The 24,866-nt window shown below is 45.7% G+C and overlaps 1 protein-coding gene across 1 annotated transcript in view; it reads left to right on the top strand.

The window, feature by feature from the left end:
• The window catches only part of LOC118536911 (NHS-like protein 2), a 120,430-nt gene extending 95,914 nt beyond the window's left edge, over positions 1-24,516 (top strand). Inside the window, exons 2-3 of the mRNA XM_078064030.1 lie at positions 13,561-13,629; positions 24,509-24,516. Coding sequence (XP_077920156.1) covers positions 13,561-13,629; positions 24,509-24,516 — 77 coding nt within the window. The remainder of the gene's footprint in view (positions 1-13,560; positions 13,630-24,508) is intronic.
• Positions 24,517-24,866: the final 350 nt, after the last annotated feature.

The raw sequence follows: 24,866 nt of genomic DNA, 5'->3' as shown, positions 1-24,866 counted from the left end.
ATTGTGAATCACAGCCATCATTAAAAATTGAATTATTTGAGACAACAGAAGACAAACCGAAATTGAGGGACATTTTTTTTTTTATCAAATAAATGACCAACTCAGTGCCATATAGGATCCTAGATTGGATCCTAGAACAGAAAAAAGACTTCAGTGGGAAAACTGGTGAGGTCCAAATAAATTTTGTACTTTAGTTAATATTGTACCAAGGCTAATTTCTCCGTTTTGATCAGTGTTGGGTTTTTTTTTTTAAGATTTTATTTATTTATTTGTCAGAGAGAGAGTGAGCACAAGCAAGGGGAGCAGAAGGCTCCCCGCCGAGCAGGGAGCCTGATGCGGGGCTCCATCCCAGGACCCTGGGATCATGACCTGAGCCGAAGGCAGATGCTTAACGACTGAGCCACCCAGGAGCCCCTGTAATTATGCAGGATGTCAATATAAGGGGAAGCTGTGTGAAGGGTATGGGGACCTCTCTGTACTGCTTTTGCAACTCTTCGTAAGTCTCAAATTATCGCAAGATTAAAAAATTAACTCAAAGAAAAATATTAAATTATATAAACCTCCAATTAAATAAACTATATTAAGAAAAATAATAAGTATTTATTACTTGGACTCAGATAATCAGTTTACTTTGGTTCTTCCCAGTTAGTTTACTTCCTAATTAGTTTACCATGATCTATGGCCTTTGGCTGCTTCTCATCCGTTGCATCTGAATGATGTGCATCTTTGCCCACTCCGTGTTTGGTGACATCACATAGGTAGCTTGAAATAGGCCGGAGTGAAAGTATTTATATCTCGGAAATCTGAGAATGCTACAAATCAGGGCTTGAATTCTTGTTTTGTTCATTGCACTCTAGACTTCAAGAAAGTGATGGAGAAAATGTTAATAATGTACTTTAAACTAGTAAGTTGGTGTTACTTTGTGAATAGCACACACAAAAAAGGAGGAAGCATGCTTCCGATACATGGAAACTATTATTTGATTCAGCAAAGAAGTTGTTCGAATTATTGATGAATTTGTCAAGTTCCAACACTACTTCATTGTTTCCCTTCTTACTCGTTAACATAAACGAAAATATCAACCACCATTCATGTAGGAACTACACTTGCTCTTCTCTTGCGATTGTAGGTTGGCAATGGATGTAAGAATTCAGCAAAATCAATGAAAGCATTATATGAAAATCAATCGGCTATAAGGAATTTGCAATAAAGAGTATTGTATATTTCATAATTATTCATAAACTCTATGCTTCACATTCTTATACAGTAAGTAAATAAATAGGCATTCTTTTTTGAGAGCCGGTTGCTAGCCATTTACCAAAACACCATTGGTCCCAAATATTAATCCGTGTTTCCTCAAATGCACTGGTGGAAAGAAAAGAACATTGCCACCACCTTCCCTGTGCCCAGCTGCTGTGCTCTTTCTGCTCATCATCTCAGTTGCTTTTCATCTCAACTCCGTGAAGTGTTAAGTATTATGGACACCATTTATGAGGATATTGAGGCTCCGAGAGGTTAAGTGACCAGACTAAGGTCAAGCCATTGGTATATAGTAGAGCCAGGATCAAACCCTACATCCGTCTGAATCCAAAGCTCGTTGTATCAGTTTCCTACTGTTGCTGTAACAAGTTACCGCTAATTTAGTGGCTTAAAGCAACACAGATTTATGATCTTACAGCTCTGGAGGTCAGAAGTCTGAAACAGGGGTCATTGGACTAAAATCAAGGTGTGGGCAGGGCTGTGTTCCTTCTGGAGGTTCGAGGGGGAGATCTGCTTCCTTGCCTTTTCCAGCTTCTAGACACTGCCTGCATTGCTTGGCTTTTGTTCCCTTCCTCCAGCTTCAAAACCAGCGATGGCTGGTCGAGTCTTTCTCACATCCCGGTCCTCTGACCCTCCATCTGGCATCACGTCTCCTTAGCTAACTCTGCCTGTCTTGCCCCCCTTTTATAAGGACCCCTAGCCGTTGATTGTGACATTGAGCCCACCTGGAAAGTGCAGGCTCCTCTCCCCATCTCAAGGTCAGCTGATTAGCCACTTGAATTCCATCTGCAAACCCTTTGTTTCCAAACTTTGCCATTTAACCTAACATATTCATAGGTCCTGGGGATTTAGGACATGGACGACTTTGGGGAGCCATAATTCTGCCTACCATACTTGTGCTTTTTCCATGACCCTTACTCACCTTGCGTAATCCAGTGGGAGACTGACATCATTCTCCATGACACCTGCATGCCACACGTCCTGTGCTCTCCACTTTGGGGTTAAGATACCTTCTGTCCTTCAGTTAGTCTCCCAGCCTGCCAGAGAGCCCTGGGGAAAATGGTTTCTAGTCCCTGGGGCTTTTACTCCTGGACATATATTTTACCTGTGCTCTTACTGAGGCCTCACTTTCTGGCCACCACCCAGGGTCACACCCTATTTATTTGCTCTTCTCCTAGGTCTTTACATTGGCTGTATTCTGGAAAAGTCCCTGGACTTGACTAAAATGTTCCTTTCCCACGCCCACTGATGAAGCATCTATCTGTCTCTGTTTAATATTGCTCTCTGACTGGCTTTCCAGAATCAGACTCTCTAAGTAGTGGCTCCCCCTTCCCTAGTTTTCGCCACCCTGAGATCCCAGACCAGAAACCTCCTCCACTGACACCAGCCACTGCCCAGGAGCTGCCCCTCCCCCCATGAAGCCTTTATAACAGCCAGAAGCACCTCTTTGCTGCATCTTGTTCTGACCACAACCTTCTTATCTACACCCCCATCTTTGACAAAAGCTTTGTGGCCCTCCCTTCTGCCTATCAGATTCACACCCACACGTAGGGCCCTGTCTGAATCCGGCCACCTTGAGGAAAATGTCCAGATTATACCATCCCAAGGGACTCTTGTCCTCTGAGCACCTACAGAACTTACCGTCGGTAACACTTGTTTGATAAAGTAGACACTTTATCATCTGCCATTATGGAGAGGTCTCAGACTGGTGGCTGGTGGGCCGAATAATACCCACAGGTGTGTTTTGTTTGATATGCACATGCTTTGTTACCAGGCGTGGAGCCAAATGCGGGGCTTGAACTCACGACCCTGAGAGCAAGACCTGAGCTGAGATCAAGAGTCTGATGCTTAACCGACTGAGCCACCCAGGCGCCCCAGGTGGTTTGTTACTTTCAAAAGTTATTTGCTACCATGTGGCAATCAGTGATATTTCCATCCAATCTGGATTTCTGGCTTCTTTGAAACACAAAAAAGTCTGGTAATACTGGTCCTGCATTCCCACTGGATGGTAATTAGCTGGATTGGGGTGGTGGCTTCCCCTTTAGATAGAGCATTGCTCTCCAGCTCACCACAGTCCCCCACCCTCCTTATTATTGCATTACTCCAGCCTCCTTCACTCATTGACTGGCTCCTAAAGGCATTCTGAAATATTCCATGCCTGTGCAGATGTCCAGCCGTACCACAGCCTCTTGGAGGAAAGAAACTTTATTTACTTATTTAGTGTTTCTTTTTTATCATTTTCTTTTTCTTTTTTTAAAAAAAGATTTTATTTATTTATTTGTCAGAAAGAGAGAGCACAAGCAGGGGGCGCGGCAGGCAGAGGGAGAAGCAAGCTCCCCACTGAGCAGGGAGCCTGATGCGGGGCTCAATCCCAGGACCCTGGGATCATGACCTGAGCCGAAAGCAGGCGCTTAACGGACTGAGCCACCCAGGCGTCCCTATCATTTTATTTTTCATCATGATAAATGTATTCTTTAATCCCCATCATCTATTTCCCGCTTCCCCCCCCTCCACCTCCCCTCTGGCAACCATTAGTATATTTTCTATAGTTGAGTCTGTTTCTTGGTTTGTCTCTCTCTCTCTCTCTTTTTTTTTCATTGCTATTTTGTTTTGTTTCTTAAATTGAACATATGAGTGAGATCATATGGTATTTGTCTTTCTCTGCCTGACTTATTTCACTCAGCACTCTCTAGCTCTAGCTCTCTAGCTCTCTAGCTCCATCCACATCATTTCAAATGGCAAGATGTCATTCTTTTTATGGCTGAGTAATATTCCATTGTACATATATACCACATCTTCTTTATCCATTCATCTATCAATGGACACTTGGGCTGCTTCCATGGTTTGACTAGTGTAAATAATGCTGCAAGCAACATCAGGGTGCATGTATCTCCTTGGATTAGTGTTTTGTATTTTTTTGGGTAAATATCCAGTAGTACGATTACTAGATTGTAGGATAGTTCACTTTTCATGTTTTGAGGAACCTCCATACTGTTTTCCACAGTGGCTGCTCCAGTTTGAATACCCAGCAACAGAGCACGAGGGTTCCTCTTTCTTGCCAACACCTGTTGTTTCTTGTGTTGTTGATTTTAGCCATTCTGACAGGCGTGAGGTGATACCTCGTTGTAGTTTTGGTTTGCATTTCCCTGATGATGAGTGATGTTGAGCATTTTTTCATGTGTCTGTTGGCCATCAGTATGTCTTCCTTGGAGAAATGTCTGTTCATGTCTTCTGCCCATTTTTAGTCGGATTATTGGTGTGTTTTTTGGGGGTATTGAGTTGTGTCAGTTTTTTATATATTTTGGATACTAACCCTTTATCGGACATGTTACTTGCAAATATCTTCTCCCATTCTGTAAGTTACCTTTTAGTTTTGTTGATTGTTTTCCTCGCTGTGCAGAAACTTTGTATTTTAATGTGGTCCCAATAGTTTATTTTTGCTTTTATTTCCCTTGCCTCAGGAGACATATCTAGAAAAATGTTGCTATGGCCAATGTCAGAGAGATTACTGCCTGTGCTCTCTTCAAGAATTTTTATGGTTTCAGGTGTCACTCTTAGGTCTTTAATCCATTTTGAGTTTATTTTTGTGTATGATGAAAGAAAGTGGTCCAGTTTCATTCTTTTGCACATATCCTGTGACTTTATTGAACTTGTGTATCTGTTCTAGTAGTTTTTTGGTGGAGTCCTTAGGGTTTTCTGTATAGAGTATCATGTCATCTGCAAATATGAGAGTTGTACTTCTTTCTTACCAATTTGGATGCCTTTTATTTCTTTATATTGTCTGATTGCTGTGGCTAGGACTTCCAGTATTATGTTGAATAAAAGTAGTGAGAGTAGGAATCCTTGTCCTTTTCCTGACCTTGGGGGAAAAGCTTTCAGTTTTTCACCACTGAGTATGATGTTGGCTGTGGGTTTTTCATGTATGGCCTTTATCATGTTGAGGTATGTTCCCTCTAAACCTACTTTGTTGAGGGTTTTTATCACGAATGGATGTTGTACTTTGTCAGATGCTTTTTCTGCATCTATTGAAATGATCATATGGTTCCTATCCTTTCTCTTATTAATGTGGTGTATCATATCGATTGATTTGTGAATATTGAACCACCCTTGCAACCCAGGAATAAATCCCACTTGATCGTGGTGAATGATTTTTTAATATATTGTTCAATTTGGTTTGCTGGTATTTTGTTGAGGATTTTTGCATCCATGTTCATGAGAGATATATGCCTGTAGTTGTCTTTTTTGCAGTGTCTTTATCTGGTTTTGATATCGGGTGATACTGGCCTCATAGAAGGATTTTGCAAGTTTTTCTGCCTCTTGTAATTTTTGGAATAGTTTGAGAAGAATAGATATTAACTCTTCTTTAAATGTTTGGTAAAACTCACCTGTGAAGCCATCTGGTCCTGGACTTTGGTTTTTTTGGGAATTTTTGGATTAATGATGCAATTTCATTGGCACAAATTGGTCTGTTCAAATTTTCTATTTCTTCCTGTTTTAGTTTTGAGAGGTTATATGTTTCTAGGAATTTATCCATTTCTTCTAAGTTGTCCAATTTGTTGGCATATAGGTTTTTTCACAATATTCTATTACAGTTGTTTGTATTTCATGGAGTTGATTGTTATTTCTCCTCTTTCATTAGTGAGTTTGTTTATTTAGATCTTCTCTCTCTCTCTCTCTGATGAGTCTTATGAGACACTTATCAATTTTGTTGATCTTTTCAGAGAACCAGCTCCTGGTTTCATTGACCTGTTTTCTTTTTCTTTTTTCTTTTTTTTTTTAGCTTCTCCATAATTTATTTCTGCTCTAATCTTTATTATGAATTTCTGAATTTATTTTGTTTCTTTCATGCTGCTCTGTACATAGGAGATGCTTGCTAAATATTGAGAGAATGAAGAATTTCCTGAAAGAGGGGTCACCCCCAAATGTTCTAGAATTAGTAAAAATTTGGTTTTACTCTAAGGTAAAGCTTTATAAATATAACATTTGTTGACGAAGTACCATGACCCTGACTGTTAGATGCCTCGGAACAACAGAGAAGGAAATCAAGGTTCAGAGAACCTATACAGTAGGGCTGGGGCGGTAGATCTGGTAGTTTCCGGGGTAAAGGCCAATACCCTTGTCCGATGAGGACGCTGTCCTAGGCGTCCATGTTGGAAGAGCAGAGAGGAGCTGCCCCACCGCCCTCTGGTAAAGTTTGTCCACAAAGTCTGAGAGTTACTTTGTCTGGATAGAGATCGAGCGTTTGTTAAATGCCCTTTCCATTCTGGGCACTTATTAAATAGCTCTGCACTTATTCTTGGACTATCAGGAATTTGGAGCATCTTGGGAAACCCACTGAAAAGATGAGGGAAACACGGAGAGATTGAGCCTAATCGTTGATGGGATTTGGAGCCCATTTGGTGAGTCACGTTCAATCGAGAGAAGTGTGTGCGGATTCACTTGCCCATGTGTGCTCAGACGCTGTGCTATTCCCTCACTCCGTCCCTGGTGGTACTGGTGGTACTGATGTGTGGTGCGGAATGGGAAAACAGAGAGAAATTAAGTGTGTTTAATTGCACCGCAACAAACAGAAAGGAATGCGAGAACACCGAAAACTCCCACTGGGGCAGAAATTTTGATGTCAGGTGTTGCTGAACAGCTACAGGCAAATTTGTCTGGAACTTTGGATGCAGAGGTGGGTTTGTCAGAACTTGGTTCTTTTTTTTTTTTTTTAAGGTTTTATTTATTTATTTGACAGAGCGAGAGAGAGAGCGCGCACAAGCACGGGGAGCGGCAGGCAGAGGGAGAGGGAGAAGCGGACTCCCCACCGAGCAGGGAGCCTGTCGCGGGACTCGATCCTAGGACCCTGGGATCATGACCCGAGCCGAAGGCGGACGCTTAACCGACTGAGCCCCCCAGGCGCCCCAAATCAGACCTTGGTTCTGAGTAACTTTGAGAGCAAAGAGGATGCACAGAAAACAGATATGGTGCATACAGAAGCTTGACTCTGGAGCCCTTGTCTGCCTTCTCTGCCACCCTGTCCCCTCCAGCCACCACGAGTTCCAACCATGGCTAGGAGAGGAGGGAAGTAGGAAGGCCTCAGCCCCTGTGCCGCCAGTTTCCTGAATGAGCCCCCCAAGCGCTCACGGGCCTTGCTTGGGTCCGTCAAAATGCTCCGGTTCAGCTGGGTGGGCAGAACGTCTGGGAAGGAAGAAGCTCTTGGGCCAGTCCTGAAGGAGGCAAGATAGAGCAGGGGTGGGTGGGGGAGGCGGGGCAGAGAATCAGCTAAGGACGCACATAGGGGACTTTTATCCTGCAGACTCTGTAGGAAGCTTAGAATCTGTAACCTTGGAATCACCTAGAGCTGGGTTCAAGTGTGGCCTTAGGCAAGTCACTTAATCTCGCCAAGCCCAAGTTCACTTCTCCCGATGTGTGAGGAGTCAGGAGGCAGTGTTTGTATGGCGCCTGGCCCATATGAGCTGTGAACTCTATAATGAGGCACTGAGCAATAAACTATTAAATCGGTTCTTACTTGTTGTGGCTTTATGGGCCAGACGCTATGCTAAACCATTTAAATCCATTATCTCTTTAATCCTTCGAGGCAAGATAAAGAAATTGAATTACGGAGAGGAAGAGGGACTCATCAAAGGTCATCCAGCCGGTAAATGACAGAACCAGCATGTGCTCCATGCAGAGCGGTTCCAGACCACCTGCTAAGCATTAACCCTACTTCATACACGGGGAAACTCGAGGTTTAGAAAGCGCTAGCGCCAGGGACAGAGCTCCCCGGGCTTTAGACTTCGGGCTCTGCTGCATAACGTGCTGTGCAACCTTGGGCTAGTGACTCAACCTCTCTGAGCTTCCGTTTCCGGATTTGGACAATGTCCAAGTCCAAAGCCTCTGACAGCCTATACAGTGAGAAGCTGTATCCCTGGGAGAAGGTGGAGGGGAGGGGGCCCAGAATCTCCTGGAGACAAAAGATGAGAAGACATGGGTGTGACATGAAGCGGAGGCCGGTCTGGAACGCAACCTTGCCAGAGTGAATGCGCGCAGCTTGTACGACCCATTTAGTGGCTGGCCTGAGAGAGTCCAGATGACCAGGTGGGCAGGCGTCCGTATGGCCACTCCGTTGGCGCACCCACGCAGTGAGCCGCTGTTGCCACCTAGGGGACAGGCGGTGACCGGGGGCCCAGGCTGCGGCTGCGGCTGAGCAGTATTGCACATTCCCCGTCTCCTGCTGGTTTCCGGAGTGGAAAGGGGGCGGCCCAGGCTTGCTCCAGGAGTGGGGAGCAGAGTGAGGAAAAGAAGCCGTGAGCCGCCTCTGGTTTGGGAGTTATAAATAAATCCATCTGGAAGTGTTTGGGGCTGTGGGAGCCTGAGGCCGGCCCCTGCAATTCAGGCCATATGGTACATATTTCCATTCGCACCAGACCCACCTCCCCACCCCCAGTCCCAAGAGACTGTCTGATTGGGCCTGTCTGCTCTGGCCCTGAGCTCGGCAGGAACCCCTCAGGCCCCAGCCCTGCTTCCAGCCCCGCCCCCCCCCACCCTCCTCTCCTCCCAGCCCAGCTCCAGCAAGATGTCTTGACAGTGGTTCAGGACATTTCATGTGCTACTCAAGTGTTGCTTGAAGGAATGAATGAATTTTCAAGTCAGCATTTAACTGGTAATGCACTCCCCTTAGTAGGAAGGGGCCCCGTGGTGGTTATGGAAGATGAAGCATTCTTAACTTTTGGCCTCCCTTCTCAAGATCCCAGCAGAGGCCAGCCAAGGTGCAAAGTCTTGTTCATATTTCTTTTTTTTTAAATACAGATTATTTATTTATTTCACAGAAAGAGAGAGAGAGAGTGAGTATAAGCAGGGGGAGCTGCAGAGGGAGAGGGAGAAGCAGGCTTCCCACGGAGCAGGGAGCCCGACACGGGGCTCGATCCCAGGACCCTGGGATCATGACCTGAGCCAAAGGCAGACGCCCAACCGACTGAGCCACCCAGCCCTCCCCCCTTGTCCATCTTTCTATCCCCAGCGCCAACCGTAGCGCTTAGTAAGTGTAGGTTATATGAAAGGGTGAGTCGATTTATCAATTTAACAAACGCGGCATACCCTCACGGGCTGTGCACTCTGCTACATGCTGGGAGCACCGTAAAGAACAAAAGAGACAGGGTCCCTGCTCTCACTGAGCTCACAGTGGTCACCAGTGTTTCTCAACGAGATTAGTCTTCCCACTTGGAGGAAGACCAGTCTTTGCAGGTGTGGGGTGCTCCCTGCACGTTGCAGGATATTTCACATCCTGATTCCTGGCCCTCAATGCCACCAGTACCCTGGAGTCACTGGGGCTGCCATCAATGTCCCTACACATTTCCAAATCCTTCCAGGGGCCAGCAGGACCCACCCTTGGCAAAGGGACACTGCTGGGGAACTTAACGGTGAGCGAAGGAAGGAAGGCCATCCTCGGGGTGTGAATGCGCTGAGTCCTCTAAGTCCCCATATAAATCGGTGGCTGAGACCTGGGAAATCGTGTTTGCTCTACAAAGATGTAAAAGACTCCGTCAGCTGGGGAGTTAGGCCCCTGGAGCCCAGACTGCAGCTGAGGTGCGTGGTTCTCCCAAGCTGGGGTAGGGCAGAGGTGCAGGCACCATGCTGGCGGTTGGGAACATGCGGATGAGTTGGCTACTTGGAAATGCCCAGAAAGCAGCCAGAATCTGGTCCCAGGGCCAGATGACAGGTCAGATCTCAAGATAGAATGGATTTGGGATAGAGCCACGTTGAGGTGGGAGTTAGAGTTGAGGCCCAGGATCCATTAAGGTTGTCAAAGGAGAAGGTACTGGGGAAGAGTAAAGAATGAATCCAGGATAAAGGCCAGAGCTAGGGAAGTGGGCCCCAGGGGTATCTCTTCTCCGCCCCCTCATTTCCGTGGCCACAGTCAACACCCTAGTTCAGGGTCTCAGCCCACGCCAGGACCACTGCAGCAGCCTCCTACCTGGCCTCCATTCTTCTGGTCTCTGCCTTCCGGAATTCTCTTCTTAAAACACAGTGTTTGTCATGTGCCTTCCCAACATTCACCAGGTCCAACCTCTCCATCCTGGCATCCTAACCTCCTGCAGTCCAGCTTCCCATCAACCTGGCACCCCCTTGGCAAGCGGGCTCCAGATGCTCCTGCCCAGGCTCATTGTGGCTCATCTGCTAGGCCTTACCATCTGGCCGCACGGAGCCCCAAACACACACTGCCCTTCTCACCTCCATGCCCCCTCCCACCTCCCCCGCCCAGGATGTCTTTTGACCTCTCTGTCCATTTGGCAAAACGCACCCAGGCTTCAAGACCAGTCCAAATCTCCTCTCTCTGGTGAAGCTCTCCCTGACCCCTCAGAGGCAAGCAGGTGCTTTTCCACCCCTGCTTTCCCTCTCCACCTCTTCATACCCACCACGGGGCTGTCTCTCCCACTAGACTAGGAGTTCTCTGAGGACAGTAGGCATGTATTGTTTGTTTGTTTGTTTTTAAAGATTGTATTTATTTATGTGTCAGAGAGAGAGAGAGAGAGAGCGAGCACAAGCAGGGGGAGCTGCAGGCAGAGGGAGAAGCAGGCTTCCCCGCTGAGCAGGGAGCCCGACTTGGGACTCGATCCCAGGACCCTGGGATCATGACCTGAGCGGAAGGCAGAAGCTTAACCGGCTGGGCCACCCAGGCGCCCCAGCAGCCATGTCTTGTTTTGCTTTGAAACCCCCTTACCCAGTTCGGTGTGAATGATTGGGAAAGTGGGCTTGGGGATGGTCTGGTAGGACAGGGCGAGGAGGACATGGGATGGTTTCCCTAGGCCTAACCTGGATGGCTCCACTTAAGTCACTTTTAACTGCTTTCTCTGCATTAGCATGGTCTTTGGATGAGGGTTCATGATAGAGCTAGGGAAGCGGAGGAAACCGATGGCGAGCCAAGGCCAAAGCCAGGCAGAGGGAGCGGTGTGGAGAAGACGGGAGAGACCGGGGCGGGGGGTGGGGGGGGAGGGTTTAACAGCAGGACGGGGAGAGCAAAGGTCTGCATCAACAACTTACCTCCATAAGGGGTTCCAATAACCTGGAATGGAATAAGAAAGATTTGGGATTCTGCAAAGGAAAGCAGCTGCTTAGGCCGGTCAGCTGAATGGACAGTTAATTAAGAGGCATTAGTGCCCTTCGGTGCCACGCTGTGCGTGGAACCATATCCTGCTGGGGGCAAATGGCAGCTGCCCAGGACGCCCATTTAGTAAAGAGCCCAAAACAGCATCGGCATGAAAGAGCTGGAGAATTCCTCCGAGAGCTCTTCTGAAGGGCATCGGGGGCCACCGGAACCACATCGCTACCCCCACACCGCGGCCATGAACTTGCCCAAGACCAGTGGGCCCCGGAAGAAAACCAACATGTGGCAAGCAGCTAGTATCCCCTAGGCCATGCCAGACACATTTTACACGCATGAGCTAATTTTCGTCCCTAATGCGACTCGGGGCGGGGGGAGGTGTTGTCCCTATTTTACAGATTAGACAATTGAGGTCCCGAGAGAGGTAAACATTTGACTCGAGGGAACATAGCTCGAAAGTCTTGGATCTGGGATTCCAGTGCAGGTTGTCCCTTCCCCAGCTGGTAGGCATTTGCTCTGCGGTCTTGCTGACTTTGGCCGTGGGGCTGATCGCTTTGGATTGATTTCTTTGAACATAAACAAAATACCATCAGTTTTTCCTGGCTCTGGAATGAGCTTTCAGAATCATGTGCTGTTCTCTAGTTTCCAGCTGGGTGCCTTTGCTGGGGGTTCACAAATATGAAGCAACAGGCCTTATCCCGAGGATCAGCAGTATGCACCCAAAGATGCCAGGGTGCTTTTGCTCCCAGGAGATACTGCAGGCCGGGGCGGGGGCTCGCGGCCTATGGGGCCAAGTTTTCGATCTTCTCTTCCCTCCCAATGACTTGCCTGTGGTTGATGATTGACTGCTTTCCCAGGCAAACGTAAAATTCCTTATCAAAATCATGGTACCTTTGAGATGTTGGCCATACCGTGTTCTGACTGCCCCTGGAACCTGTCCCTGTCTGCTCAGTTCATGACGAATGTGATCTGTCTTCTGCCAGGCTGGGAGTGCTGGGGAGCAGAGGACAGGAGGTATGGACAGCGTTTCCCAGAATTCTGATCTGACATGGCTAAGCCAGCTTGCAGAGGGGGCGATGGAGGTAGAGTGGCTGGAGCCCATCAGGGGGCAAAATGGCACCCAGTATCGATCCCTCTAGAGTTGTGGCTTTAGGGTGGGGTAGGTTGGTTAGGAAATCCAGGACAATAGTTTTCTGGAGTCGTTCTGGAGTCAGGCACGGTCTGGGGACCTTCTGGGCTTGGCCTTTGGCCTAGAGTTGTGTGTCCCACACAAGTGGTAGGGAATCATCATGCTGCCTGCAGGGCCTTCTGGAATCTTGTTGAATAACAGGATTTTCGGGGAGGCACAATGATAAGCAGGGTAACAAGTCTCTGGTCTTGAGTTTGGGCTTTTGCTCTGGTCGTTTTACTAAAAAAGGATCCCTCTGCACCGCCTTCAAAATCTATTTGGAATCCAAGCACTTCTCACCACCTCCATGGCTACCATTGCTGCCACCCTAGTACAAGCCATCATCCCGTCTTGCCCATCACCAGTCTCCTCAAGTGATGCTACTAGTTTTTTTAGATTTTTAATTTATTTATTTGAGGGAGAGAGTGAGAGAGCACAAGCAGGGGGAGCGGCAGAGGGAGAGGGAGAAGCAGGCTCCCCGCTGAGCAAGGAGCCCAATTAGGTCTTGATCCCAGGACTCTGGGATCATGACCCGAGCCAAAGGCAGATGCCCAACCAACTGAGCCACCCAGACACCCCAAGTGATGCTATTAAAGCCTAGTTTGAATATGTCAATCTTTTGCTCAGCATCCTCCAACTGTTCCCCATCTCAGTCACAGGAAAAGCTAAAGTCTTCATGGCAGCCTGCAAGAGCCTCATAATCTGCCCCCACCTTATGTCCTTGACATTATCTTCTACAAATTCCTCCGTCACCTCCTCCATTCCAGCCATACTTGTCTCCTGATCCTTCTTTAAAGCCTTTCGGGCATGTTTGTGCTTTGTACTTGTTTTTCCTTCTGCCAAGAATGGATTTTTTTCCCCAGAGTGGCAGTCAGGATCCTGGGAGCGAGTGGTTATGGGAACAAGGGAAAGGTTGCCGTGTGGAGAGGGCCACCTGGAAGGGGCTGTGGTCTTCGGTGGAGGGATGCAGCCAACCCATGATGAACCTGCCCAGAGAGAGCTGCTGAAATAAAATCTCACCTTCTTTTTCTTTCTGATCTCCTTGCAGGTGCCTCCCATTGGGCAAACCTAGCCCGAAGCCAGAGGGCAAGGGAACCTGTTGATGCGGTCCGTACAGGTCAGCCTACCAGGGCACACAGCTGGGTGGACAAGGGTGGACGAGATCTGCTGGGGGGAAACGGAACACATCCAGAACCACTGGAGATTTCTGGAGCTGGCTCTCTGACTTCCTTCAGATCTCCGCCAAAACGTTACCTTCTCAGTGAGGCCTTCTCCACCATTTCGAAAACTTCAACCCCCGGCACCCAACACCTTATATCCTCTTTCCAGGCTATGTTTTTTTTTTTTTTCTTTCACGGCACTTAATACCACCTAACATATAATTTATTTATCTTGTTTATCATCTGCTCCCTGACTAGAACGAGAGCCCCATGAGGGCAGGGACTTTGTTTTAGTCACTGAGAGTGATCAGTGTCTAGAATAGACTACCTGGCACATAGTAGGTGCTCAATAAATATATGGTGAATGAATGGATGCTCTCAGGGACCACCCTACTGTGAGTCTGCTCTCAGCCAAGCTGGGTATAGGTATCCAATTGTTGCTCATGCCCGCTGCTCTCAGTTGCCTCCAGAGAGGCTCAACGGCTGCCGTGTTTTTGGGTCAGAGGGTAGGGGAGGTCTTTGCTACTCCCAAGATTGACACCTGCATGACATTTTGTTGACTTGAAGCTGACGGAAACTACTATTGCATTGATTAGTGTGGGCTGAGCTTTGTGTGTTTTTTAAGTTGTCAGCAGCGGTGGATAGGTTCATGGTCATGGGCACATTGGCCCTTCTGGGTGGTATTTCCATACTTCAAAGGTAGTACGCGTGGGCCTGTCTCCAAGCTAGGTAAGCTCAGGAGCCACTTCCTTGAGGCTCAAGGGCAGGCGGTTCGTGAGCTGGGTCTTCTGGCCCCGATGGTGGTGAAGCAGGGATTGGTCGGTTCAGGACAAGCAAAACAAGTTTGGATTCCTAGAACACTGTAGCTGTGTCCGGGATAATGTTTTCACTACACGAGTAGCATATGAATATATTCTCACTGTGAAAAAAAAAATCGAGCTACAGTTCAAAATCCTCTTTCCTCCCCAACTCTGTTCCCCAGGGGAAACCACTGTTACCAGGGTAGAGTGCCCTCTCCCACATCTTTTTCTATGTATACATAGTGTGGTTGTGTGTGGGTATTAAAGATAAATGCTAGTAAACCATAGATACCGATTGATAACTTACTTTTTTCACTCAACAATATATCTTGGAGGGGCGCCTGGGTGGCTCAGTCGTTAAGCGTCTGCCTTCAGCTCAGGTCATGGTCTCAGGGTCCTGGGATTGAGCCCCACATCAGGCTCCCTGCTCAGTGGGGAGTCTGCTTCTCCTTCTCCCTCCGCCCTTCCCCCCCCCCCGCTCATGCTCTCTCTCTCTGTTTCTCTCTCAAATAAATAAATAAAATCTTTTTTAAAAAACAATGTATCTTAGAAACCTTGCCATGTTAGGACACATGGATCTAACGCATTCTCTTTTCATTAAATTGTGAGATAACTCTAGACTCCCTTGCGGTTTAAGAAATAATAGAGAAATCCCATAGACCCTTCACCCAGTTTTCCTCAATGGCAACCTCCTGCAAACCTAGAGCACAGTATCGTAAGCAGGACAACATCGATGCAGTCAAGATACAGAAGATTTCCATCATCCAAGGATCCTTCAAGGTCCCCTTTCAGAGCTATGCTCACTTTCCTCCCAGCCCTACCTCCTGCTTAACCTCTGGCAACCACTCATCTGTTCTCCATTTCTAAAATTAGGTCATTTCAATAATGTTATGTAAATAGAATCATACAATAGATAACCTTTTGGGGATTGTTTGTTTTCTTTAGTCAGCTGAATTATCTGGAGATTCATCCAGGTTGTTGTGTGTATCAATATTCTGTTCCTTTCTATGGCCAAGTAGTTTTCCATGGCTGGGATATACCGCACGTAGTTTATCCATTCGCCCATCGAAGGACACCTGCATTGTTTCCAGTTTCTTGGCTATTATAAATAAAGCTGCTACGAACAGTCATAAAACAGGTTTCTATGTGGACAGTTTTCATTTCTCTGGGAGACATGTACAAAAATGCAAGTGCCAGCTCACACCGTAGTTGCAAGGGTAGCTTTTAAAGTTACTTGCCAGGGACGCCTGGGTGGCTCAGTCGGTTAAGAGTCTGCCTTCAGCTCAGGTCATGATCCCAGGGTCCTGGGATTGAGCCCCGCATCAGGCTCCCTGCTCAGCGGGAAGCCTGCTTCTCCCTCAGCCTGCCACTTCCTCTGCTTGTGTGCACTCTCTCTCTCTCTCCTCTCTCTCTCGCTGACAAATAAATAAATAAATAAAATCTTTAAAAAAATAAAGTAGCTTGGCAAACTGTTTTACTAAATGGCCATATCATTTTACATTCCTATCAGCAATGTATGAGGGATCCAGTTTCTTGGCATCTTCACTGGAATCTGGTGTGGTCACTATTTTTTTTTTTTATTTTAGCCATTCTGATAGGTGTGTGGTGATATCGTCTTGTGGTTTTAATTTGCACGTCCCTAATGGCAAGCAATTGAACATCTTTTCATGTGCTTACTTGCCATCCATATATCCTTTTCAGTGAATTGACTGTTCATGTCACGTTTTGATTGTTAAGCAGAAGATCTAGCTCTAGATTCCAAACATTTTTCTTTTTCTAAAAATTTCATTTTCCGCTTCACATTTAAGTTTGTGATGCATTTTCCAGCTTTATTGAGATATATTTGACATGGAATATTGTGTAAGTTTAAGGTTTATAATGTGATTGTCTGATACACATATATATTGCAAAATGATCACCACAATAAGGTTAGTTTGTGATGCATTTTAAGTTGATTTTTTTTGAGAGAGAGTGCGTGTGCACGCACGTGCACACGCAAGCCTGGGTAGGGGAGAGGCTGAGGGAGAGGGAGAGAGAGAATCTTAAGCAGACTCCATGCCCAGTGCAGAGCTGGACACAGGGCTGGATTGATCTTACAACCCAGAGATCATGACCTGAGCTGAAATGAAGAGTAGGAAGCTTAACCGACTGAGCCACCCAGGTGCCCCTTAGGTTGATTTTTTAAGGCATGAAACAGGTTGCCTTAGTTTCCAGAGACTGCCGTGAACTTGGTAGCTTGAAATAAGACAAATGTATTTTCTCACTGTTGTGGAGGCTAGAGGTCTAAAAGCAAAGTGTCAGCAGGGCCATGCTCTCTTTGGAGGCTCTAGGAGGAAATCCTTCCGTGCCTCTTCCAGCTTCTGCCAACAGTCCTTGGCCTCCTTATCTTGTGGCCACATCACTCCGACCTCTGCCTTCATCTTAACATCAACTTCTCTGTGTATTTCATAAGGATATTTGTCGTTGGATTTAGGGCCCACTTGAGTAATCCAAAATAATCATCTCATCTCAAGATCCGGGACTTAATGACATCTGCAAAGACCTGTTTTCCAGATAAGGTAACAGTCACAGGTTCTGGGGATAAGGATGTGGAAATATCCCACTACACAGGTCAAGGTTCACTGTTTTGCCCATGTGCAGTAGCTCTAGCATTATTTGAAAAGGCCATCTTTCTTCCATTGAATTGCTTTTGCACCTTTGTTGAGAATGAGCTGGGCATATTTGTGGAGGTATATTTCTGGGTTCTCTACTCTGCTCTGCTGAGCTATGTATCTATTCCCCCACCGGGACCATACAGTCTTTATTATTGTAGCTACGTAATAAGTTTTAAAATTGGGTAGAGTGATGCCTCCCCATTTTCTCCTTCTTTTGCAAAATTATTTGGCTATTCTAGTTCCTCTGATTTTCCGTATAAATTTCAGAATAAGCTTGTCTGTCTAAAATACCCTCCTGAAATTTTGATAGGAATTTCTCTAAATCTGTATATAAATCTAAGGGAGGATTGACATTTTTACTATATCAAGTCCTCTAATCCACAAACAACCTGTATTTCTCAATTTATTTAGATCTTCCTTGAATTTTTTCATGAGCATTTTGTAGTTTTTGTAGCATACAAGTCCTATACATGTCTTGTTACATTTGCACTTAAAGTATTTCATTTTGAGAAATTGTAAGCGGTATTGTATTTTTAATTTTGGCATCCATTTGTTCATTGCTAGCATATAGAAATACGATTTATTTGTCTCTGCTTCTCTTGTATCCTGCAACCTCACTGAACTCGCATATTAGTGCTAGGAATTGTTTTGTAGCTCGTTGGGATTTTCTTCATACACCATCCTGTCATCTCCAAATAGGGACGGCTTTATTTCTTCCTTTGCACTTTGTATGCCTTTCATTTCCTTTTCTTGCCTGATTGTACTGGCCGGACCTTCCAGCACTAGGCTGAATTAGAGTAGGGAAGGCAGACATCTGTTAGAGAACAAAAACTCAACTGAGTAGATCTGAAAATCTCATTGGCTTTCTCAGGTGATTCATGAATTGGGCAGCATCCCATCTAGCAGATAGAGGGGAGCTCTGAGGAGTTGTACAAAATGGAAGGTTTTTGTAGGAAGGAACATGGGACAAGAAGTCATCATCAAAAGAAAGGAAAAGATTGTTTCGGGCAAGTTTGCAGTACCTTAGGGGGAAGGGCAGCGTGTCTTACTAGGTGGATTACCTCAGCTTCCTTTGAGTAATGGAGAACCCATGTGACAGATGACCCCATTGGTGCTGATCAGAAAATTCCTGACTGACTGGTTAAGACTACATTTCTAAGGGAGGTTGAAAGTACAGTTAGGTTACATATTAAGCTCTGGTTTGGTGACTTGGCCTAAGTGCCGCCATTTTGGGGCCTGTGGTTTTCTTTTTAGTATATCCTTGCCTTGTTCCTAATCTGAGGAGGAAAGCATTCAGTCTTTCACCATTAAGTTTAGTGTTATCTGTAAGTTTTTTATAGATGCTCTTTCTCATATTGAGGAAATTCCTTCTTTTCCTATTTCTGAAAGGCTCTTTTTTTTTATCATAATGGATGCTGGATTTTGTTAAGTGCTTTTTTTGCACTGATATAATTATGTGGTTGCTCTTATTTAGTCTGTTAATATGGTGGATTACATTGATTTATTTTGAGATATTGAAACTGTCTTGCATCCCTGGAATGGACCCCTCTTCTTCTTTCATATTACTGAATTCTATTTGCTAATGTTGTATTTGGGAAGTTCTGCTTCTTTATTCATGAGGGATATTGATTTATAGTTTTCTTTTTTGTGTGTGACTGTCATCTGGTTTTAACATCAAGATGATAGTAGTTTCAGGGGCGCCTGGGTAGCTCAGTTGGTTAAGAGTGCGACTCTTGATTTCAGCTCAGGTCATGATCTCAGGGTCATGGGATGGAGCCCTGCACTGGGCTGCACACTGAGCATGGAGCCTACTTAAGATTCTCTCTCTCCCTCTCTGCACCTCCCCCTCCCACCCCGCTCACACTCTCTTGCTCTCAAAAAAAAAAAAAAAGGTAACAGTAGTTTCATAAAATAAATTGGAAAGCATTTTTCCTCTCCCATTTTCTTTCTTTTTTTTAAAGATTTTATTTATTTATTTGACAGAGAGAGAGAGAGCAAGAGAGCGAGGACAAGCAGGGGGAGTGGGAGAGGGAGAAGCAGGCTTCCCACTGAGCAAGGAGCCCGATGCGGGGCTTGATCCCAGGACCCAGGGATCATGACCTGAGCTGAAGGCAGACGCTTAAAGGCTGAGCCACCCAGGCGCCCCTCCTCTCCTATTTTCTGGAAGAGATGGTGCAGGATTGGTATAAACATTTGGTAGAATTCTCCAGTGAAACCAGGAATTTCTTTTTGGGGCATTTAAAAAGTATGAATTCAGTTTTCTTAATAGTTATAGGGTTATTCAAATCATCTATTTCCTATCGAGTGATTTTGGGGAGTTTGTGTCTTTCAAGGACTTGGTTAGATTCATCAAAATTCTCAAAGTGTATAGAGTTGTTGTTAGTATTTCCTCACTATCCTTTTGATTTCTGAAGGGTCTGCAGTGATATTCATTTGGTTCCTGATATTAGTAACTTGTGTTCTATCTCTCTTTCTTCTTTGTAAGTGTTACTGGAGTTTGTCAATTTCACTGATGTTTTCAAAGACCCAGCTCTTTGTTTCATTGATTTTCTCTAATTGTTTTCCTGTTTTCAATTTTATTGATTTCTCCTCTTATTTTAATTTCCTGTCTTCTGTTTGCTTTGGCTCTGTTTTCCTCCTTTTTTCCCTAGTTCTTAAGGTAGGAAATTAGATTATTGATTTGAGACCTTTTCTCTTTTCTAGTATAAGCATCTGGTGCTATAGATCTCCCCTTAATGAGCACTGCTTTAGTTGCTTCCCACAAATTTTGCGATGATGTATCTTCATTTTCATTCAGTTCAATGTATTTTTAAAATTTCTCTTGAGACTTCATCTTTGACCCACGGGTTATTTGGAACTGTGCTGTTTAGTTTTCACGTGGTTAGAAATTTTCCTGCAGTCTCTCTGTCATTATTGATTTCTAGTTGGATTCCATCGTGGTTACAGAATACATTCCATTTTCTTTTCATTGCTTAATTTGTCAAGATTTGTTTCATGGCACAGGATGTGGTCTAACATAGTCTGTGCCCCACGGACACTTGAGAAGAATGGGTATTATTCTCTTGTTGGATGGAGTGCTCTATAAATGATTGGATCCTGTTGGGTGAGGGTGTTGCTGAGGTCTATATCCTTGCTGATTTTCCGTCTGGGAGGTCTATCCCAGCTCCCCAGTCAGCCTTCTCTGACGTCACCCCAGTAGGGAGGTTTGCGGTGTCTAGCTACAGCTTAGCAAGGATAGAAGTCTATGTTTTCAACCTTTCCTTTGCAGATGAGTTTGGGGATGGGGCCACATTTTTTTTCTTCCTGTGTCTGACTGAAGTAAAGTAGTTACTGCCTAGAATTCTCTGCCTGGCTAGTCTACCTCCTTTTCTGGTCCTTTGGTTAGAGACACAGGCTTTTTGGTTTGGGTTTGGGTTTTGTCTGCACCCGTTGGTGCTTCCAGATTGCTGGCTTTCTGAGCTTCAACTCTGGGATATATGAAGCAAAACAGATCCAGGAACATACCACCATGTCATTCCTCGACTCCGGAGGTCTCTTACTGGTGTACCTTCTTCCCTCCATCTTTCAGAGTCTTCTGTGATGTTTTATTTATAATGTCAAGGAGTTTTGGGTGTACTTACTTAGTTTTTAGTTTATAGTTTTACTTAGTGGGAGGAATAAGGAAATGTATATCTACTCTGTCTTCCCAGAAGGAGGAGTCCTGACTTAATCTTTTAAAATGTTACGTAATTTTGCAGAGTATGACTTTCAGCAGTTTATTTAACTGTTTACCTATTTTATGAACTCAGATCGTTTCTAAACTTTGATGGCTGGTATTTCCACAAGCATTCATTCAATAAATATTTGTGTACATGCACAAGAGTTTCTTTAGGATAGGTGCTAAGAAGCAAAGTTGCTGCGTAATAGGGGATGTGCATTTTACATACTAATAGATGCTTCCAAATTCCCTCCAGTAATTCTGTACTCCACACGGTAGTGTATGAGAGTAGCAGTCTTGCTCACCTCCGTGCCAACACTTGATATAATCAAACATTTAATTACCAGTGTGATGGGTGAAAGATGGTATCTGATGGTTGTTTTCATTTGCTTTTCCTTGACTAGAAGTCGAGCATTTTTTCAAATGTCTGTTGGCTATTTGTAACTCTCCTTCTGAATTGACTGACCATATACTTTGCCATATTTCTTTTGGGTTGTTTGCCTTTTTTATTGATTTACAGAATCAATATAGATAGATAGATAGATGTAGATAGGTATCATTGATATCAATATATATATGTAGAGAGAGAGATTAATTTTTGACTTAATACATATATTGCAAATAATATACTTCTCCCAGTTTATCATTTGTCTTTTACCTTTATTGATGGTGTCTTTTGTCTAAGAAATTTTTTTTGATGGAAGTTCAGATTTATCAACCGTGCCTTTACGCCTTTTGTGTTGTGTATCTGTGTTGTTTAAAAAGCATTTCTCTATGCCGAAGTCACAAATATATGCATCTACATATTTTATATTGTATTACAGGTATGTTTTATTTTTTATATTTAGTCGTTCAGCTATCTGAAATCGTGCTTGCGTGCATGTGTGCGTGTGTATGTGCGTGTTTAGTATGCCGGAGGGATCTAATTTAGTTTTTTCCAAATGAAAAGCCAGTTGTTCCAATACTTTGTATCGAATAGTCCATCCTTTCACCACTGGCTTGTAAATGCCACTAATGTTATTTATTTAATATCTTTACATGTGTTGGTTTGGGGGCTTTCTGTTCTCTTTGACTCATTTATTTGTCTATTTCTGTGCCAATACCGTACCTTGCTAATGAGGATAGATCTGATACCTGGTATAATAAATTATCCTTCATTGTCATTTTCCCCCAAAATCGTTTGAGCTTTTCTTGTGCATGTCCTCTTTCATATGCTTGTTTAAATCAGTGTGCCAGGTTCCACAAAAAAATTCCTGTGGAGATATGCTTGGGATGGTAATGAGTTCACAGATTAATTTAGGGAGAATTGAAATATTTTCTCCTTTTTTCCACGCAACTTTTCCTCCTTCACAAAGAACACCGGGGGCCTATGTGAAAGGTGTTTGGGGCTAAATGACCCACACGAGACCCTCCCCCACGTACACACACGTTTGTTTCTGTGTATTTGCAAAAGCCTGTACTTCAGACTCCAAGGGTAAATATTGATTAGAAACATGGACTTTTTGTGCCCACACTAGGTCTGTTGTTCAGTGGTACTCCTTAAGCGGGGGCAATCCTTTTCCTGATTAGAAAGAAACAAACAAAAAACCCCCCCAAATTCTGGCTTAATAACATAGTTTGTTGGACTTCAAAGGAGGGGAGTGAGGAGTAGATGAGGTAGACAAGCATCACATAGAAACATTAGGAGACAGTGGGGTCATGATTTTCTTTGTTGTTTTTTTTTAAGATTTTATTTACTTATTTGTCGGAGAGAGAGAGAGCACCAGCAGGGGGAGTGGCAGGCAGAGGGAGAAGCAGGCTCCCCGCTGAGCAGGGAGCCGGATGTGGGACTCGATCCCAAGACCCTGTGATCATGACCTGAGCCGAAGGCAGACGCCCAACCGAGCCACCCAGGCGTCCCACTGGGGTCATGATTTTCTATCCGGGAGAGCCCAGGATGACAGCAAGTATGAATGGTGGAGGAAGGGAAGAACCAGGAATTAGGAGCAGCCCCCTATTCCAAGCTTCTGGGATGCGAAGGTCAGGTCCTGAGAAACTATGGAACCACCCATTCCCAGCAGGGTGCTCTCCTTCGTGTCCATCTATATAGGGCAAGATGGGGAAGATGAACTGGGTTAATAGCTGGACCTAGTGGGCCTGATGTTCCGGACAGACTACAGTGTGGGTATGGAAGTTGTTCTACCTTTGGGTCCGCTGCTGACATAGCACTCCCCAGTTCTGTAGAATTTCTGTCTTGGCGGGTTTGCTGATGCCTAGAAAATTTACCCTCAAATAAAAACGCCCCGTTCTTCCACAACAGAGCCATGCTGCCTGCCCAGCGGTATGTTCATTGTCACCAGCTGGCAACAGGCGCTCACAGCCGGTTAGAAGGTCTTGATCCTTGGTCTTGGGATAGAGCTGCCCCCTCAGTTGCTCTGGCAAACTGTAGGCCTAGAAGGATATCCAGTAGCATAAGGCAGGCTTGGAGTTTCACTGAAGCCGTCCAGACTTTTCCCAAGGAGCCTATAGGGGCTGGTTTAGGGGTTCTCGATGTGCAGATGCTGTCTGGGCAGGGAGCTCTGCCCTCCCCATGTTCCATCTGGCTGACAGGATGGACACTGCCCCAGGACATATGTATTCTCCCCCCCCCCCGACACACACACAAGGTCATGGTCTCCAAAGCAGTAGTGGGGCCTAAGCCACCAGCACTACCCTGGGGATTTTAGCACCTAACAAGACCAACAAACCATCGCTCTAGTAAAGAAGGCAAAATCAATTGCAGTAGATACCTTATGAGAGATACAAAGTCCTATGTGGATCTTACTTACCTCACTTTTTTTTTTTAGGATTCTATTTATTGGAGGCACCTGGGTGGCTCGGTGGTTAAGCGTCTGCCTTCGGCTCAGGTAATGATCCCAGGGTTCTGGGATTGAGCCCCGCATGGGGGGCTCCCTGCTCAGCGGGGAGCCTGCTTCTGCCCCTCCCCCTGCTCATGCTCTGTCTCTCTCCCTCTCTGTCTTAAATAAAATCTTTAAAAAAATAAGGATTCTATTTATTTATTTGAGAGAGGGAGAGAGAGAACGAGCAGGGAGGAGGGGCAGAGGGAGAAAGAGAGAAGGATACTCCCTGTTGAGCAGGGAGCCCAACGTGGGGCTCCATCCCAGGACCCGGAGATCATGACCTGAGCCAAAGGCGGATGCTTAACTGACTGAGCCACCCAGGCCCCCCTACTTACCTCACTTTTAAAATCCAATCTATCATTAACTCTTTTCCCACCCTTGGATCTGTTCCCCCCAACCCCATTTTCATGACTCTGATTTAGACCCTACTGAGTGCTACTGGACTACCATATGTCCATTTCACTGATCTGTTTTCCTTTGGTGCATCTTCCCAACTCAAAGCTCTGATCATGTCCTCTGCTCCATAATAAAACATGTTTACAGAGTCAAGCCCAGCACCCCCCTGACTTTCTTCTCAACTGCCATTGATACCTTCTTTTTTATTTCCCAAATCGTCGGTGTTTCTTATAGTGCTTGATTCTGAAGGTCCTCTAGGATGTGGTCCAACCTTCCCTTTCTGCCTATGTGTGTGTTGGGCGGGTGCTTAGGAGGACGCTGCAGCTTGATGCTGTGACAGCGCACCTTGAACCCTGGAGTCAGATAACTGGTTAATCTAGCGCCCCCCCCCCCCCCCCCCCGCTTCTTAGCTTCTTGACGCTGGCCCTCACCCCCTCTTTCTCGAATCCTCACTTTCCCATTCTGTGAAGGCCGCGTAAGAAAACGACCCCTATCTGAGATTAGTGGTAAAGACTCAGAGCGGTGGGGAGCGGGGCTTCCGGCTCCGGAAGCTTCCACGACGCGGGGCTTGGGGCAGGGTTAGGCGCGGGCTGGCGGAGCAGGTGCTGGCGCACAGCTGCCGTCGGGGGCCGCCGCGGGGCTGCTTTTCTGTCGTGCGCAGAGCCGCTCCGCGCGTCCGGGTGCGTCACCGGGCGCGTGCAGAGGCGGCCAGGCTGCGGGGGCGAGCGGCGCGGGCGCGGCCGGCGCGATGAGTCACGGTCCCCTCGG

The sequence above is a fragment of the Halichoerus grypus genome, chromosome X, assembly GCF_964656455.1.
Source record: "Halichoerus grypus chromosome X, mHalGry1.hap1.1, whole genome shotgun sequence".
Taxonomy (NCBI): domain Eukaryota; kingdom Metazoa; phylum Chordata; class Mammalia; order Carnivora; family Phocidae; genus Halichoerus; species Halichoerus grypus.
Note: the sequence above shows the minus strand (reverse complement) of the source record. Positions and strands in the feature narration are given on the sequence as shown.